Source organism: Acinonyx jubatus, chromosome C2 (genome assembly GCF_027475565.1).
Source record: "Acinonyx jubatus isolate Ajub_Pintada_27869175 chromosome C2, VMU_Ajub_asm_v1.0, whole genome shotgun sequence".
Classification (NCBI taxonomy): Eukaryota; Metazoa; Chordata; class Mammalia; order Carnivora; family Felidae; genus Acinonyx; species Acinonyx jubatus.
In genome coordinates, this window is record NC_069384.1 from 148244593 (window position 1) to 148264004 (window position 19412).

Sequence of the window (19412 nt, forward strand, 5' to 3'; positions counted from 1 at the left end):
TATGACTTTGACACTTGGAACACCTACAGTAATAGGGGCACTTGGGTGGCTCAGTTAAGCATCCAACTCTTGATTTTGGCTTAGATTGTGATCCCAGGGTCATGAGATTGAGCCCTGCTTAAGGTTCTCTCCCTCTGCTCTCTCTCCCCTGCTCGTGCCACTGTCTTTCTAGAAAAAAAAAATTTTTTTTTTAATAAAAAAACTTTTGAAGATAGAACTAAACATAAAACCTATGATGTTTCTATAAGGAAGGGCACCTGGGTGGCTCAGTTAAGCATCCAACTCTTGATTTCAGCTCATGTCAGGATCGCACAGTTTGTGGGATCAAGCCCTGCCCTGCACCATGCTCCATGATGACAGGAAGAAGCCTGCTTGGGATTATCTCTCGGTCTCTCTCTGCCCTTCACACACACACACACACACACACACACACACACACACACATGCTCTTTCTAAATAAACTAAATAAATATATAAAACTTCTAGAAGGAAAATGGGGGGAATCTTTGTACTCTTGGGTAAGGCAAAGATTTCTTAAATATGACACTAAAAGCATAATCCATAAAAGAACAAACTAATATATTGGACCTCATCAATATTAAACTCTTCTGCTCTTCAAAAGATTTAAGAGAATCAAAAGATAAGCCACATGCTGGGAGAAGACGTTTAGAAATCACATATCTGAAAAAGGACTTGTATCCACAATCTATAAAGACCTTTCCTCTCCAAAAAAAGATCTCCCAAAAATCAATAAAAACAACCCAGGGGTGCGTGGGTGGCTCAGTCAGTTAAGCCTCTGACTCTTGATTTCGACTCAGGTCATGATCTCACATTCGTGGGATTGAGCTCCAAGGCAGGCTCTGCACTGAGTGAGGAACCTGCCTGGGATTCTCTCTCTCCCTTTCTCTGCCCTTCCCCTGCTAACACTTTTTCTCTCCATCAAAATAAACAAACAAAAAAACAAAGAATGTTTGAGGGGCATCTGGATTAAGCAATTAAGCAATTAAACATCAGACTCTTGATTTCAGCTCAGGTCATGATCTCAGGATCCATGAGACTGAGCTCCGCATCAGAGTCCGTGTTGACAGCACAGAGCCTGCTTGGGATTCTCTCTTCCTCTCTGCTCCTCCCCTGCTTGGGTGCTCATTCTCTCTCAAAATAAATAAACGGAAAGAGAAAGAAAAGAAAGAAAGGAAGAAAGGAAGAAAGGAAGAAAGGAAGAAAGGAAGAAAGGAAGAAAGGAAGAAAGAAAGAAAGAAAGAAAGAAAGAAAGAAAGAAAGAAAGAAAGAAAGAGGGAGGGAGGGAGGGAGGGAGGAAAGAAAAGAAAAAAGAAAAAAGAAAAGAAAAGAAAAGAAAAGAAAAGAAAAGAAAAGAAAAGAAAAGAAAAGAAAAGAAAAGAACCCAATAATAAAAACACAAGCAAAAGATATGGACACTGGACCTAAGACATAATGGAAGGCAAAGAAGCACATTTAAATATTAGAATAGCTAAAATTAAAAAAAAAAAAAAAAAGGCACTACTGAGCATAGCCAAACATGGACTGGAAATATAAGTCTCATACAATGCTGGCAGGGATATAAAATGATACATCTTCTTTGCACAACAGTTTTGAAGATGCTTAAAATGTAAATATATACTTACCTTATGACCCAGGCATTCCACTACTCTTACTTACCCAAGAGAAATAAAAGCATATGTCATTACAAAGACTTAAAACACAAATGTTCATAGCAGCTTTATTTATAATAACCCAAAACTGGAAACAGTCCAAATGGCCATCAAGAGATAAATGGACAAATTTTTGTATATCTATAGTGTAATACTGCCAAGAAGGAAGGAAGGAAGGAAGGAAGGAAGGAAGGAAGGAAGGAAGGAAGGGGGAGGGAGGGAGAGGGGGAGAGATAAAGAGGGAAAGAGAGAGGGAAAGAGAGACAGAAAAAGACAGAAAAGGAAAGAAAGAAAGAAAGAAAGAAAGAAAGAAAGAAAGAAAGAAAGAAAGAAAGAAAGAAAAAGAAAGAGGAAAGAAAGAGGAAAGAAAGAAAGAAAATAACCACTGATACAACGCATATGCAACATGGGTGACTCAAGATAATTATGCTGAGTGAAAGACACCAGGCCAAAAGTAAGAGTACATACAATACGTTGTTGATATAAAATCCTAGAGAAGCAAAACTCATCCAAAGTGACAGCGGATCAGCAACTGCTGTGGAAGCTAGGAGAGGGGCATCAGCAATGTTTGGGGGGTTATGGCTGTTTATTATCCTGACTATGGTGACGGTTTCACTGGTGCACACGGACGGCAAAGCTCGGCAATGATATCATGATAATAACACTTTTGTTCATTACGTTCGAGTCCTTGTTCTAAGCACTCTGACATGTATTAATGCAGTGAATCCTCAACACAAACCTCTGAGGTAGACTGTCAGCAGATTTTACTAAGGAAACTAGTTGGGTCTGTAACTTCACCAAGACTCCGAACGAAGCCGGCCCGTCTCGGTGTTGTTACCCACTACTCTGCTTCCCGCATCGGGTAAAGTCAAGCGGCTTGCAAAAGAGGGATGCTACAACAGAACACATGGACACCTCACCTTGTTTCCACACGTAACACAAAACAATGGTCACTTTCTCCATGATACAGAACAGCAATGAGATAGAGGAGTTTATGATAAATAGGGCCTTGCATCTGACTCAAAGGGTACATACACCCCAACTTTTGCAAAGGCACGGGCTGCAACTGAGTAGTGAGAAGTAATGACGAGTAAGCAGTGTGGGTGGGCCCGCACCCGAGGTAGGTCTCTGAAAATGTGCACCCTACTAGGAATGTCCTCCACCGTGCACATGGTTCCACAGGGACAAGGGCCCTCTGTTTCTGAGTTTAGGGGACTCCTAATATAAAGACACTGACAGGGTGTCCATTTCTTTTCTGAGTGACCCCTTGTTTGCTGTCACACAACTGAGAAGGGATGCATCGGACATAAACGTTCCAAATCTAAAAGGTCTGAAATACCTTATACCAAACTCACACTTGGGGATACTGAATTCTGGGTGGAAGTTATTTTCCCTTTGAATTTTGAAGGCCTACACCGTGGTCCTCTAACTTTCAAGACTGCTGTTATGAAATCCAATGCATTCACATTCCCGGTCTTTTGTTTTCTCTAGAAACTTTTTGCCGTCTCCTCTTTAAGCCTGGACTCTTGATAATTCACAGTGGTGTTCTCTGATGGAGGTCCTCCCACACCTCCCTCATCCATCTCGCGGGACACTCAGTGACACCACTAACCCCGCGAGGTATCAGCCAGTTACCCGTCCTCGTACACTCGTGACTTAGCGGTTTGTTTCTTTTCTCGCTGTCAAGAGCGTACTAACGAAGAGCATGAGAGTGGGGAGAAACAAGGAGGCACGGCGCCCACAGCTGCGGACAGCCCTACTCTTGCACGGGTACCTTCTGCGTGTGTAGTTTCCGATGCAGGGTGAATCGCCCACACCAGCTGAAGGTTTTCCCGCACACCTCGCACTCGTACGGTTTCTCACCAGTGTGAACCCGCTCATGCTGGACCAGGGTGATTTTCTGACTGAAGGCCTTCCCACACTCCTTACATTCGAAAGGTTTCTCCCCGGTGTGAATGCGCTGATGCTGAGTCAAGGCTGTGGGGGAACTCAATCGTTTCCCACACTCTTTACATTCGTAGTGTCTCTCCCCGGTGTGCACTCGCTGGTGGACGATAAAGCTTGAGCTACAACTGAAAGTCTTCCAACATTCATGACATTCATAGAGCTTCTCCCCCGTGTGGAACCTCTGGTGCTGGAGGAAGACGGAGCTGCTGATGAAGGCCTTGCCGCACTCCTTACATTCATAGGGCTTTTCTCCAGTGTGGATTCTCTGATGCTGAATCAAGGCCGTGTCCGAACTTAAGCCCTTCCCACACTCTTTACATTTAAATGGTTTCTTTCCAGTGTGAATTACCTGATGCCGAATAAGTAATGAGTTATATCTGAAGGCTTTTCCACATTCTTTGCATTTAAAAGACCTTTCGTCAGCGTGACATCCCTGAAAATCCGCCACTCTACTGAAATATCTGCCACATCTTCTACATTCGTATGATACCTGACCACCGGGAACAGTCTGATCTGTAGAGACTCGTGTGCTGACACTAACGTTTTCCCCAGACTTCTCACACTTCTCCCCACTGTCCATGGCGTAGGCCTCGCGACAGCTGGTTGGCCCATCTGTGAAAGCTCTCCTCTTGGACTTTGTCTTCTTGGCTATGCAGTGAGCAGGCTGCTGCTCTAGGCTGCTCCCCAAGTCCAGGTGCTGGGGAACGTTCCCTGGTAGCCCTCCTAACGTCAGTCTGTGGGACTCCGTTTCTTCGGGAATGTGTTCCTTTGGGCTCGACTCTTCCTTCTCAGCTCTGGTCTCAGAGCTACAGAGCTCTGTATCACAAAACAAAAACAAAAACAAAAACACACAAGTGTCAGCCTCTGATATCGCAAAAAGAAACTACTTGTGCCGAAGGGGAAACGGGGCCAAGTGGTTCTAAGCTACCCTGTGTGGCCATTTTCTAACATGCACACAAAATGGCTACCGAACATCACCACACAGCAGAGTGCCACAGGTGAAATGAAGACTCCACGGGTGGAGGCAAGCAAGGCCGGGGGGAACTCCCATAAAGAGGACAAAGACTAGAGAACGGCAAAGACTGCGACCTAGCAGGGCAGGAAGACCAATGGTGTTCTCCCAAGTGAACAGGTTAGGTCAGAGGGCAGACATAGAGAAGGGATGATTAGAGACCCCGAGGTCAGAGGAAATCCAGCAGATCAAAGAAAGGACAGGCCAAGCACCTCAAACTGCAAAGCATCCCACAACGGAAATTCCTGAAGGGCTGCTCATCTTTTGCAACACTGTCCATGTCCTAATCTTTGAGAAGAGAGTGGTCTCTGTCACCAAGTTGGCTCTAGCAAAGCAGCAGGCTCCCACGGTGCGACGGAGGGGACCGGGTCTGGCTAACCCCACGGCAGCTGGGAGGACGGGAGAGGTGGAGCCTTGCCTCTAAAACGGGCGAGTGCTGCGCATGTGAAGAACCCTTCTAAGGATGGACAGGACCTGGTGATGACTCTTGTGCTCTCCCTAAAATGCTGCACGGGCCGTATGTAGGGTTTAATACGACAGTAGGAACGTGAAATCCTAAAACCAACCAGACGGAGAAAACCAAAGGCTACTTTCCCTCTGCCGCTAAGGCCTTCTGCAGGCTAACATGGCCTTCAGCACTGGGCCAGGGCAAACTCGCGCGTCAAGAAGCCAACAGTTTAGAAAACATGGTTTACCCAGAGAGCCTGAAGTCCTGGGATCACACCCAAAGGGCACAACCTTAACACAAGGCTGAGGGCAGCTGGGGAGCTGGGCATTATTAATGGTCACTCCCTGTGAAGTCTGAAGAGCCCCCCAATGTTAATAGGCGGAGGAGGGGTGAAACGGAGTATCAGAGGCAAAAATACACGGTGTGTTGTTACTTTTAATTCCTGGGTCAACACCTTTCGAAATGAGGAAGTCGTCCACCGTTCTTCTGTAACAAGTTTTGCTTCGAGAGTTCAGCTATTAAAATAAAAGTCTTTCTAAGTGTAGGGAAGGTGACGTACTTCGGGTGGCCGCTGACGCAAGGGAAACGGGGGGGGAGTGTCGTGCTGATGTCCACGTTCTTCCATTAGGAAAACGAATTCCCATTCCCATTAGGAAAACGAATTTTTCTTTATCTTCCAATAACTTTTTCAATTATACAATTTTGTTTTTTCTTTTTACTTACGTCGGTGTTTGGGAACCCGTAATTTCATTTTCCATAGAGGAGTGCCTGGTTGGCTCAGTCGGCGGAGCACGCAACTGTTACTCTCGGGGTCGCGAGTTTGAGCCCCAAGCTGGGTGCGGAGTTTACTTTAAAAACATGTGGGGCGCCTGGATGGCTCAGTCCATTGAGCGCCTACCTCTTGGTTTCGGCTCAGGTCATGATCTCGCGGTTCGTAGCTTCAAGCCCCACCCTGGGCTCTGTGCTGACAGTGCAAAGCCTGCTTGGGATTCTCTCTCCCTCTCTTCCGCCCCTCCCCTGCTGGCTCTCTCTCTCTCTCTCTCTCTCTCCTCTCTCGCAAAAATAAATAAGCATCAAAAAAAACTTTCCCCATAGAAATAATATATTCTGAAGCTGCGGACGGCCAGATAGGCCGCAGAAGCCTATTTTCCCTCCAAGGTGGTTGACATTCTCGTCTCCGCAAAAACAAACTGGTGGAAAAGTTAACTGCTTCCATGAGACAGGACCCCAAAGGGCTGTCATGGTTCAACAGCTGCTGAGCCAGATGCTATCCCCTGGCAGGCGGTGAGGCGGAGAGGCAAAGACAAACACGCAAAGGCATCCTGCAGCCATACCTTCCTTGGAAGAGACTGGCCCTTCGTCTGGCGGGGGGCGGCTACCACTACGAACACAGAATCCCACGTAATGATTCCAGAGGAAAGAAAACAGTCGCGCAAGAGAAGAAACACTCTGCACACACTGAAATGGGAAAATAAGCAAGCAGCCTAAGCAAAATTGGCAGCTGGTAGGTTCTCAGGCTCACCTGGACAGATGCCTCCGAGGACTTCCCTGCCCGCAGGTTCCCAGGGTTCCGGGCCCCATGGCAGTTCCCCTCGCTCTAGCTGGGAGACCAGAACAGGTCTGGTGAATAGAAAAGCTGCCCAGGAGAAAGAAACAGGAACAAAAGGTGAAGGGAATCAGAGAGCAGCATCCCCTCCCGGCTGTCTTTACCTTTCTTCGTTCGCCGAGCCAGGGAGGGAAACGAAGAGAAGTCAGTCTACACCATCTTAGAGGACAGAAAATTCCCACAAAGGGGGGCAGAGTCCCGGATTAACTCTGTGCTGTGCTGACAGTGCAAAGCCTGCTTGGGATTCTCTCTCCCTCTCTTCCGCCCCTCCCCTGCTGGCTCTCTCTCTCTTTCTCTCTCTCTCTCTCTCCTCTCTCGCAAAAATAAATAAACATTAAAAAAAACTTTTCCCCCCACTCACGTGAAGGAGTCCCAGATCTTCGTCAGAGAACTTGGAAGACAGAGGCCCAGGGGCCCTGCTGAGCTCTCCCTTCCCTCCATGCATGGGACAGAGCCCCTTCCCAGGGTCAGAGGGACAGTGGATTCCAAAACCTGAGAATCCGAAACTCTCCTCACCCACAAGCCTCCGGGAAAGCTCAGCCTTCGCAGCAACGGCCCGTGAGGGTCAGAGAGGCCGTGATGTCTAAGGAGGAAAGAAAGCAGACGCACAAAGGGCAGAGGGCGAAAACAGCAAGAAGAGATGCCTTACCCAGGGAAGCCACATTTGCATAATTCTCCAGCATCACCTCCCGGTACAGAGCCCTCTGTGAAGGGTCCAGGATGACCCATTCGTTCTGCGTGAAGTACACGGCCACGTCCTCAAAGGTCACTGGCTCCTGAGACAGCAGGTTCCTGCTGAAGCCCTGTGTGAGGGCCGAGGAGCCTAAGTATCAGGGCAGAGACCCACGGGGTAGGTGGCATTGCCAAGGACAGCTCTCGGGGGCCCCCTCCCCCCCGCGGGGGGCAGCCGGCGGCCAGCCCAGGACTCCCCGCAGTCCTCCCCACCAACAGCCCTTCCTTCACCTGCTCACCTCTGTGCTGACTCTGCCGGGCCAGGGTCTACGTGCCTGTCGGCCCCTGCGGCTCCCTTCCAGGGGTTTTGCGTGTCCGTGCACAGGGGACAGCGGTATAAACACAGCCCATAGCACTTCACTCCCTCCCGAATCTCACTGAAGTGACAATAACACAACGGCCCAGCAGGAGAAGAGTCAGACAGACTAGGCGCATGAACAGAATTTCAGAAGGATGAATAGCAGCTAAATTAGAGGAGCAGAGAAAGCTGAACCTTAACCGCCAGCAGAGGGGGAAGCAAACAAACCCAAAGATGAGCTCAGGATTTTTAAAGTGTGCTCTGCTTTTTAAAACTTGATAAAATATTCTACCCGTTTAAAAACACCAGGGAGGAGGGAGGAGCCACAGAGTACTTAAGGCAGTAAATGAAAAATACCTACCCAGAGGCGTATCACTGAGCAGTCGCGGAAAAATGAGACCATTAAAGCAAAACAAAACAAAACAAAACAAAACAAAACAAAACAACCTAGGGGTGCCTGGGCGGTTCAGTCGGTTAAGCGTCCCACTTAAAATTTCAGCTCAGGTCCTGATCTCGCGGTTCAGGAGTTTGAGCCCCGCACTGGGCTCCATGCCGACAGTGCAAAACCTGCCTGGGATTCTGTCTCCCTCTCTCTCTGCCCCTCCCCCGCTCGCTCTGTACCTCTCTCTTTCTCTCAAAATAAATAAACATTAAAAAACAAAAAACAAAAAACTAAAGGCTTCCAGAGCAGGAAAAACAACACACACAAGAGGACTGGGGAGTCGAGATGGCAACAGACTACTCAGCGAAAACAAACAGGGAAATGTTTTCTTTTGTTTTAAGTCTTTGTTTATTTTTTAAATATATATTTTTTTAAGTAATCCCTACACCCAACGTGGGGCTTGAACTGACAACCCCAAGAGCAAGTCACACGCTCTACGGACTGAGCCAGCCGGGTGCCCCAAATGGGAAAACGTTTTTAAAAATGCTGAGTGAAAACTTCTGCTTCCCGTCCAGATGGAGTCAAAGGGATCGGGTTCATCCTGCCTAAACCGCGACAAGACAAATTACGTCAAACAGGTTCCCAGGTTAGTGACATCTGATGGCAACGAAGGACAACATTCCCCAAGAGATGGGAGATAAAGAGGTGAGCCCTAAGATTCCTCAAGCTTGTCTTGGAAGGGTTTCCAGGCTGCATCACAGGGAGGGGAAACGAGGCAAAGCCCAGCAGCTTCCCTGGTAGATTCTGAGGAGACCAAGACTGTGGGAGTTTAGAGGACAGGACACCACTGAGAGAGTTGCACAGAGAAGCAAACCCAGGGGGGTTATGGGCAGGGGTTCTCCAGAGTACTCAACAGAACAATGACCAGGGCCCTTTTCATCTGAAAAGACTGAAGGGCACAAAGCCTGGTGTTCACACAGGGCCAGTAAAAGTACCTATTTCCACTGGAAAAAATCCATAATTCATGGGCTATTGAATAGAGCTCTCAGGAAACTCTTGCCTCAGTCGTGGAGAATAATTATTTCTAGGCCATGCACCGCTCCAGATCCTACTACCAAATCATAAAAATCAAGACCAAAAGGGATCAAATGTATTCCTAAGTAATTGAACTTTATTCCAGAAAACACTCAAGTGTATTTTGGCGGGGAGCACCTGGCAGGCCCAGTCAGCAGAGCATGTGACGCTTGACCTCAGGGTTGTAAGTTCGAGTGCCACATTGGGTGTAGAGATTACTTAAAAATAAAATCTTTAAAAAAATTTGTTTTTAAAGAATATTTTGGGGAAGTAAGGGCACCTGGGTGGTTCGGTCAGTTGAGCGTCCAACTTCAGCTCAGGTCATGGTCTCACAGTTTGTGGGTTCAAGCCCTGCATCGGGCTCTGTGCTGACAGCTCAGAGCCTGGAACCTGTTTCAGATTCTGTCTCTCGTTCTCTCTCTGCCCTTCCCCCACTCGTGCGCTGTCTGTGTCTCTCAAAAATAAACAAAAGTAAAAAAAAAAAAATTAAAAAAAAAAAAGAAGGTGGGAAAAGAGGAGTAAAGGGAACAAAGAACAGACGGGACAATTAGAAAACAAATACGAAGATGACAGACTCAAATCCAACCACATCATAAATAATCTAAACATCCCAAGAGGCAAACATTATAAACTCAGCCTACTATACGCTGACTTTAAGAAATGCGTATTACATATAAAGACAGGACTACGTTAAAAGCAAAAAGATGGGAAAAAATACACTAGCCAAAAAAAGCTGAAGTGGCTATATTAATTTAAGGTAATGTAGATTTCAGAGCAAAGAATAGTAAGAGAGAAAGACAGTCGTTCATAACCATAAAGGAATCAGGGCATCTAACGATCCTACATGCCGGGGCTCCTGGCTCGCTCAGTCCCGAGACTATGCGACTCTTGATCTCGGGGTTGTGACTTCAAGCCCCATGTTGGCTATAGAGACTACTTAAATAAATAAAACTTAAAAAACAAAAACATAAACAAAAACCCCCACAATCCTACATGTTTATACAGTTAGCAACAGAGCGTCGAAATACATGAAGCAAAAAACTGATGACACTGCAAGAGAAATAGACAAATCCATAATTGCAACTGGAAATTTCAATAACCCCTCTCAACGAGGATATAGCAAACATGAACAATACTATTATCCAACTTGACTTAACGGACATTTACAGAACGCCCCATCCACAACAGCAGAATACACATTCTTTCCAGGTGTCCAAGGAACCTTTTGTAAGGTAGACCATACTCTGGGCTATAAAGAAGAAATCAAAAGGATCAAGTCATACAAAGAGTGTTCACTAACCACAACAGAATTAAATTAGAAATAACAGAGGGGCGCCTGGGTGCCTCAGTCAGTTGAGCGTCCAACTTCAGATCTCACAGTTCAGTTTGTGAGTTCAAGCCCGTCCTAGGCTCTGTGCTGATAGCTCAGACCCTGGAGCCTGCTCTGGATCCTGTGTGTCCCTCTCTCTCTGCCCCTCCCCTGCTCACCTCTGTCTCCCTCTCAAAAATAAATAAACATTAACAATTTTTTAAAGAAATAAATAAACTAGAAATAACAGAGACGCAAGGAAAATTGCCAAATATTTATGAACTACATAACACACGTCTAAATAACACATAGATCGAAGAATAAAACAAAGAACTCAGAAAGTATTCTGAGCTGAATGAAAATGAAAACACAATGTACCGAAATGAAGGATGGTGCTAACACAGTACTTAGGAAGAAATTTATAGTGTTAAATGCCTGTGTTACAAAGTTTAAAAAGAAAAAATGTCTTGAGCCAGTGACCTTTAGAATCTAGAGAAAGGTGACCTTCACCTTTTGGAATCTAGAGAAAGGTGACCTTCACCTTTAGAATCGAGAGAAAAAACAAATTTAACACAAACTTAGCAGAACAAACAAAATAAAGATCCAAGTGGAAATCAGTGACATAAAACAGAAAAATAGAGAAAATCAGCAAAACCAAAAGTAGTTCTTTGTGAAGATCAATGCAACTTCTAAATCTCTGGTCAGATGAATCAGAAAAAAAAGAGAAGAAATAAATTAGCAATATTAGTTATAAAAAAGGTGACCACTACAGATAATAAAAGGATAGTAATTATTATGAACAACTTTATGCCATTAATGTCCACAACGTAAAACGGACAAATTCCTTGAAAGACACAAATTACCAACACTCATTCAAGGAGAAACAGAATAGCCCTATATCTACAAAGGAACTGAAACTGTATTTTAAATTTTTTTGTAACATTTTATTTATTTTTGAGAGAGTCAGAGACAGAATGGAGCGGGTAGGGGCAGAGAGAGAGGGAGACACAGAATCGGAAGCAGGCTCCAGGCTCCGAGCTGTCAGCACAGAGCCCGACACGGGGTTTGAACTCACAAGCTGTGAGATCATTCCCTGAGCTGAAGTCGGACGCTCAACCGACGGAGCCACCCAGGCGCCCCCTGAAACTGTACTTTAAAACTTATCAGAAACAAAACTCCACATCTAGATGATTTCACTGGTTACCAAACACATAAGGAAGAAATATAATCAGTTCTATGCAAATTCTTCCAAAATACTGACAAGGATGAAATACTTCCCATTCTATGGGACAAGGACATTACAAGAAAAGAAAACTGAAGATCAATACCTCTTACAAACATAGATGCAAAAATTCTACACAAAAATTTAACAAAATAGAATCCAAAATATAGTCAAAGAATAATACATCAAGACCAAGTAGTTTTTATCCAAGGAGTGCAAGGTTGGTTGAATATTTGAAAAAAAAAAAATCAATGTAATTTGCCACATTAAGAAACTAAAACAGGAAAATCATATAATCCTCTAAACCAACATAGGAAAAGCATGTGTCAAAATTCAACATCCATTCCTGCAGCAAGCTAGGCATAGAAGAGAACTTTCTCAATCTGATAAAGGGCATTTACAGAAAACAAAACAAAACAAACCCTATGGTGAGGATCATTCTTAATAGTGAAATACTGAATGCTTTCACCCTAAGGTCAAGAATAAGACAAAGATGCCTGCTCTCACCACCTCTACTCAACATTGAAATGGAGGTTCTAGCTAGTGCAGTTAGGCAAGAAAAAGGAATAAAAGGTATCCAGACAGGAAAGAAAGAAAGACAATTGTCTTCATTTGTAGATGGCATGTCTCTGTAAACATCCAGCGGAATCTACCAAAAAGTAATGACAATACTAGAATTACTTTATCCATGGAAGGACTTCAATTTGTGGACAGAGGTGAAAAGGGTCCTCACTGTATGCAATGATGCAAATTTCCCGTTTAATGAATTTCTACTTTTCAGCCCCGATTGCCAAACCTATCCAAATCAATCCCCTACACTTGTTTTTCCATCCTGATCATGTCTTCGTTTGGGCCTTCTCATCTGTCCGTCCCTCTCAACTCATCCTCCCCTGTCCAAACACACCCGATGGTGACAGATGCAAATGAAAGATACAAGCCTGCGAAACAGTAAGGAACCCTGGGAACAAGCCCCATGTGCTCCTGTGAAACTCCCCGCCGCCTGCGGGCTGTCAGCGCTTTTCTTGCAGAACTCCCTACTGGCTATTTTTACTTTGCTCGCAGAGCAAAGCACCAGCTAAGGAGCAAACCCAGCCAGGTCCACCCCCACCCCTCACCCACCCCCCCACCCCCAGTGCCGAACTTCCACGATTTTCCCCTCATTATAATACTAAAAATCATGCCCAGGGGCCCAGATTCAACACGATCATTACGCACGCGATGCATGAAGAAACATGACCTTGAAGTGCGCAGGTGCTAATAAATCCCTGCCTCTACATGCGTAGACAGCCCCCTCTTCCCACCGAAGTACCTTTAAAAAAAACTCTCCCAGACCTCTCCTCGGACAGTCAGCCTGAGGATTCTTCCCTTTGTGCTGCTCTTCTGCGCTCGAGCATAAGCCCCAATAAAGCCTTTCTTGGGACTTTACATTTTGGGTCCCGTCTCGTTTCTACCCACGCTGGGTCCAAGGACCCCAGTCCCGGAACACCTGCACAACTCAGGCTCCGGATGCAGGCTGACAGCTGCTCTCTTGACATCAGAGGGTGGGAGGGCCGGTTACGGGAGGGGAGAGGGGGGAGCGACAGAGGCGGAGAGGAGGCTCGCTCACCTGGTGCCACGTGATCTGGAGCATGGCTGGGGTCCCCGTTTCACACGCCCTCGGGGTTCGAGGTGAGACAGAAGAGAAAATAAAGGACGGGCAGGACAGCTGCTGCCGGGCACCCCGCAAACGCCGTCTGTCCGCCGGGGGCTCCCTGCGTCCTGGAACCCCACTCACCACAGAGGCACAGGGATCGGAGAACCGAGCATTGAAAAACTCCGCGGGGATGCGACCCCGGTAGCCCGTTCCCGGGACGCGGAGCCCAGGCGACCGCTGACGCCGCGCGCCCCGGACGCAGGGAACGCGCGAGAAGGCGGTCGGCCAGGGCTCCCGGGAAAGCTTAGGACCCGCGCCGCCGGAAGCGCGTAGGGCCGTTTCCCCTCCTCTCTAGGAAGCTGCAAACTTCCCGGTCTCCGTGGTTCCCCAGCCCGGCGGCAACCGCCACGGTCTCTACTCCGGGAAACGTCGAGCCAGAGTTACCGGCTCCAGGCTCGGGTCCTGCAGCGCCCCCTCGCGGCAGCTCCTCCGGAAGATGTCGTCTAGCCAGCTCGGGCCACAGACCAGTTGCACAGGCCACAGACGGGGAATCACCCAGGGTTCCTTGGCGTTTGCCACTTCTGGCAGCCCTTCCAGCTGTTGAAGGGACCATTGCTCCACCTGTGCCAAAGCCTGCCTGGGTTCTGTGGCTGCGCTGCAGTGGGGGGAAGAGTGGGACCCATCACTTCCAACAGCCAACTGGGTGTTGGTTGAGAGCATTGACTACCTAGGTCCACGAACCTGGCTGTACCACTTCTTAGCTGTGGGAGGAGCAGCAAATTTCTTTACCTGTTTCCTTATCTGCGAAATGGGTATGATAGTGATACCGACTTCAAAGGGCTTTTGAGGTTTAATAATTAAGTGAGTTAGTGGGTTGGCAAAGTAATTATAGTAGTTCCTGGCACACGGTAAGTGCTTGCGAGTTGTTTGGTTTTCTAATTGTGTTTTTGCTTTTGAAGATACAAGTGCTGCTGGGACTGCCACTATGTGGCACCGTTTAGGAAAAAACCTATTAACATTTAGCCTTGGACCCCTTTCCCACCCTATCCCTGGATGTATGTTCCAGGCCCCGCCTGGAAACAGATTTCAGTTGATGGCTCAGCAGCCTTCCCTGTGAATACTGTGTCCCTCATATTAAGTTAAATGTTTTATATAGCTCGATCCCTGCCAGCCTTCAAAGACTTGTCAGGGTACCCCCCTGCACAGATAGACCTGCCAATGGGAGAGCTCCGTGATGGGTCTTCATTACATATTTGCAATCCAAGCAAATGTCTCCATCCTATCTCAAGAAGCTCTTCTTGGAGGCTGTCCGTGGTTTTTGTCAGTGGGTGAGTGGCCGAACCTGGTCTGTTTGGGACCCCAGGAGCCAGGTGATCTTCAGCCTTGGCTACATTCCCTGTTTTCCAAGATTAGAAGGAATGATTTGAGCATTCTGGAAGCTGAGCAAGGAGAGGAGCCTAGAGATTCAGTATGCATCCTTTGACAATCCCCGTTTTCTAGAACTGGGTGGATCACTCCTGCCCCTTCAGCTTTGCATGGTGTCCCTGAAAGAAGGACATCTATGGTTCACCAGTTTGAGAAAACGCACTTCCAGATTTCTGCCTGGGTGGGGGGAAGGAGAATCACATGGCTACATGGAATCAGGGAAAGGATCTGGGATCAGGCTGAGACAGGGAAACTAAAGAGACCCCGTGAAAGCTGCTTTTTCACTCCTTTTCCTGCTTCTATTCTTGTTACAACCTACATCCCTCCCTTATTGCAGGCATTATAGAACAATGTACGTCCTCCTTGTAAAGGTCAAGGATTTAATTTCTCTGGCGTCTTCCAACACAATAGATAACATCTAAGAGCCAAGTGGAGTCATGTGAAAGTTTTCCAGGACCAATGACTCACCAAGACCCCTGGTCCCAGGGCGTAAGTGAATTAGGGAGGACACTTCAATACTCATCTTTGTTCCTTGGATTACTAAGAAGACAGGTATACGAGACAACTGTCTTCGATAAAAATGCCAGGCTCCAAGCAAAGCCAAGACTCATTTTCCTTCTCTTTCCTTTTGGAGTCACCCAGACACTCTGTATGTATCTATACTCTGTCTCTGTGGTCTTCAATAAACTCTGCTCTCATCTTGTCTTGGCTCACATTTGATTTCCATTCTGGGTGAAGCCAAGGACCCTCTTGGCTGGTCCCGTGGGACCCCTGCTGGGTCCTTGGACCCAGCCAGGCTGCATTAAGGACTTTTAAACAAGATCAGGGACAGCTGAGTGGCTCTGTCGGTTAAGCATCTGGCTTGATGTCGGTTAAGCGTTCGGCTCAGGTCATGATCCCATGGTTCGTGAGTTCGAGCGCTGCATCAGGCTCTGCGCTGACAGCACGGAGGCTGCTTGGGAATTAGGTCTCCCTCTTTCTGCCCCTCCCCTGCTTGCTCTCTCTCTCCCTCTCAAAATAAATAAAAATAAACTTAAAAAAAAAAACACAAGAGCATCTTCCCTATGAGGGCAATGTGTTTAAAAACAAAAAGACTTAAGGCACTTATTGTAAGTCAAACTATCATACTATTAATCTCCGTGGGAAAGATTTTATACATTTCTAAGCTCTATTATAAATTATGCCAGAACACAAATTTTATTGAGATAAACACAATTATTTCAACATTTGATGTAACACAAAAAGTCATTCTTTTCATTAATAACTCTGCAAAATGGCTGTGTGAACATCTTCATTTAGCATTTTCTTAGGAAAGCGTTACATACAACATACTTAAGACTTTACAAGAGCACCTGGGTGGCTCAGTCGGTTAAGTGTCTGACTTAGGCTCAGGTCATGATCTCACAGTTCGTGAGATGGAGCCCTGCGTTGGGCTCTCTGGAGTCTGCTTCACATTCTGTGTGTGTGTGTGTGTGTGTGTGTGTGTGTGTGTGTGTGTGTGTCTTTCTCTCTCTGCCCCTCCCCTACTTGTGGACCAGTCCTCCCTCTTTCTTTCAAAAATGAATAAACATAAAAAAATATTTTAAAAAAGATTTTACAAAGCATATGTAGAATATTTAATGTCCATTTATCTGAACATTTATACCAAAAAAAGTAAAGACAAAGAAATCTGAAACTGATGGAAACGATGTCAAATTATCACTGCTATAAGCTAGCAAATGACAAATGCCCTGAGAAAGCTTCATGCAACATTTACATATGGTTAGGGAAGATTTAACTAGCAAAGTTTTACAAAATCCTATGGGAAATAAGGTAACCACAGAAAGCAGAAGGTGCAGCACAGCTCAGCAGAGCCTTACGGGGTCCTGGCATACCAGGTGAACTTGGTATATACCCAGTGTATCAGACAGATGCAGCTCAAGTTACACAGAGGATCCTCAAGTGGGTCCTTCTGTGTTGGAGGAACTCATCTTTTGTGAGCCATGCTTTCATACTCAAGGTAAGCTAATCAGAATTTACACACAAATGTGTGCACTTCTATGTCAAGGAATGTTTACACATTCTGGGCCCTTTTGGTCCCTGCAACACAGCCAGAATCTGTCAGGTGGCAATAATGATTGCAGTGCCCAGATGTCACCCAACAATATCTCTATCTCATTCCAGCAACTCAGAAAGACCTTTTCCCTATGCCATGTAAACAGTGCTCGCTGCAGAGCCAAATGGTATACAAAGATTATATTTCTTACATTGCACAACTTTTTCAAAATTCCTAGTTGCTTTTCTATTTTCACTGCTTGACTTTATGATAGCCTAGGTTTTCCACAAACCCTCCTTGGTATTGTTGCCTGGTGAACTGGGGAGACCCTGGGCCCTGGGGCCTTGACCCAGCCAGACCCAAAAGAGTTGCTGACAGTTCTTGGTCTTGTCATGAGAATGAATTCAAAGACAGACACACAGCACAGTAGGCAAGTGACACAAGTGGAAAAGTTTATTAAAGCGAGAAGTACACTCAAGATATGAGAGTGGGCGAGAGAAAGAGAGAGAGGGAGAGTTGCATGCCCAAGGGATTCAGTTTCTATCTTTGATTGACAGTTGTTAACTAGGGGTGTAATATTCATTACCTGGGGAAGGAAGCAGTGTTTAGAGCTTTTTCTTCTAATTTGATCAGGAGTTTCCTGTCATGGCATCCGCCATCTTGGGTCCGTCTGGTCTGATCTGGCTTGTGGTGGAGTGGTGCCAGGACAGGCCTCTGACCTTCCCAATAGCTGGCCATGACTTCCTCAGGGCTGGCCTCCAAGTATCCTGTTAGAACCTAACTGCCCACTCTAACAGTATGAGGACACAAGTTTCCAGTCCTGCTGCACAACTGTCATAGTGAGTCTTCACAATTTCCCCACAGTGGACCCACGCTTTTCTGGACACTATGTCCTCCTCATTCTTCCTTCTGTCGCTGAGCACATGCTCCAATAATGATGTTTAGTCACATCTTCAGGGCCAGTTTATATACATATATATTATACATTACATACATTATACATATATATACACACACATTTTGTATACACACATTTTATATATATGTATGAATTCCCTGCTCCCTTTTATATCTGCCTGGCCTGGCTTTTATGGACTTGAACTTTCTTCTAAGGAAATTCCTTTTCTTCCTGCTCAGTTAGCTTATCTTCTTTCATTTTGCTACCATTTACCCAATGTTCCTGTTCTGACTATAAGCTTAAATCCTATTTCCAAAATTAATTCCATTAGTCCTTGAGTACCTGAAAAAAATCGCTTTCGGTCAAGTGCTGAAGAGGCAATCATTTACATTTTTTTTCTTATCTGTACAGTTTTTCTCTCCATCAAAGATGTTATCTTTCCCGTATAATATCTAACGCATTATTCTAGATGGGCTCTTATTCTGTTTTATCTTGTCATTGATAAAGAACCACTAACTCACTGCAGAATAGGTTTCTGAAATTTACTCCCACAATCAAGTTCTTTATAAATAAACCATCGGCCCACGAAGGACTAGTACAAACAATTCAAGGCACAGAGTCTCAGCCTTCCCAGTATTCCTGTCCTCATATGATGGGCCATGAGCAGGGCAAATTCCTGTCCACCAAACAGGACCCCAGAGATGCCATATTTTTCTCTCCTGCTCTAAACGGCTACAACACAATGGTTTTTCAGGGGTTCCTCTCTCCCACAGACTGTGATAAAACATGGTGCGTCCCTAGCTTCCCTGGATCCCTACTTGCTACACCAAAGATCCTCTCTACTTAGAAGTTTTCTTCCTGGGACACCTGGGTGGCACAGTCAAGTGACCACCAACTCTTGGTCTCAGCTCAGGTCACAACCTCACAGTTTGAGTTTGAGCCCTGCATGGGGCTCTGCGCTGACGGTGTAGAGCCTGCTTGGGATTCTGTCTCTCCTCTCTCTGAGCCTCCCCTGCTTGTGCTCTCTCTCTCTCTCTCTCAAAATAAATAAATAAATAAACTTAAAAAAAAAAGTTTTCTTCCTAATCACTACAGGAAAACACAGCCAATAAATATAATATCCAGAAATCAAAATCATTGTCTTTTTTCCTACAGTTTAATGGTTTTTCTTAGAGATGATCTGGGATTGGGGCGCCTGGGTGGCTTGGTCGGTTAATCGTCCGACTTCAGCTCAGGTCATGATCTCACCGTCCGTGAGTTCGAGCCCCGCGTCGGGCTCTGTGCTGACAGCTCAGAGCCTGGAGCCTGTTTCGGATTCTGTGTCTCCCTCTCTCTCTGCTCCTCCCCCGTTCATGCTCTGTCTCTCTCTGTCTCAAAAATAAATAAACGTTAAAAAAAAAATTAAAAAAAAAAAAAAAGAGAGATGATCTAGGATTGACTCAAACTACATCTGGATGCACTAAGCTTGAATTTTGATTTTTCTCTTGAATTCTACCTATTGCATACCCATTATAAACAAATGGAAGAAAAGCCCCCTGAATCCCCCTGTGAAGGTCATTAACAGGCTACACAGAAACCCAAAAAGAGAATTCACAGTAGATGCAGGGAAGTTTTCTCACCAAAATAGTCTTAAGTCCTTCCTAGAATGGGGTCCGTCCTGAGAAGGCACTGCTTCGAGGTAACAGTAGGGCTGAATTAGAAGAAGAAATGCTATATGAAAA

General features: G+C 45.8%; 2 protein-coding genes across 4 annotated transcripts in view; both read right to left on the minus strand.

The window, feature by feature from the left end:
* ZNF619 (zinc finger protein 619) overlaps positions 1–19412 on the minus strand; it is a 190278-nt gene that overhangs the window by 150596 nt on the left and 20270 nt on the right. The window contains exon 7 of one of the 3 annotated variants that reach the window (XM_053221621.1): positions 17229–19054. The exons of the other annotated variants lie outside the window; for them this stretch is intronic. The gene's annotated coding sequence lies outside the window, so the exon portion shown is untranslated. Of the gene's footprint in view, positions 1–17228; positions 19055–19412 lie in introns of those variants that run through there. 3 annotated transcript variants of the gene reach the window in all.
* ZNF620 (zinc finger protein 620) lies at positions 1713–13763 on the minus strand. Its single transcript, XM_027040772.2, has 4 exons — positions 13307–13763; positions 7333–7486; positions 6600–6713; positions 1713–4433 (listed from the first exon to the last, which is right to left on the minus strand). The coding sequence occupies exons 1-4, from the start codon at positions 13328–13330 to the stop codon at positions 3427–3429; spliced, it is 1299 nt and encodes a 432-aa protein (XP_026896573.1). The 5' UTR covers positions 13331–13763; the 3' UTR covers positions 1713–3426.

What these genes read in the sequence shown, in the direction of transcription:
- ZNF620 (XM_027040772.2), bottom strand. Translation starts at nt 13,330, where the DNA reads ATGCTCCAGATCACGTGGCACCAG. An exon ending in TCCAGATCACGTGGCACCAG is followed by an intron (nt 7,487 to 13,306) that starts GTGAGCGAGCCT and finishes GCCCTCACACAG; the next exon opens with GGCTTCAGCAGGAACCTGCT. An exon ending in TGCAAATGTGGCTTCCCTGG is followed by an intron (nt 6,714 to 7,332) that starts GTAAGGCATCTC and finishes TCTCCTGGGCAG; the next exon opens with CTTTTCTATTCACCAGACCT.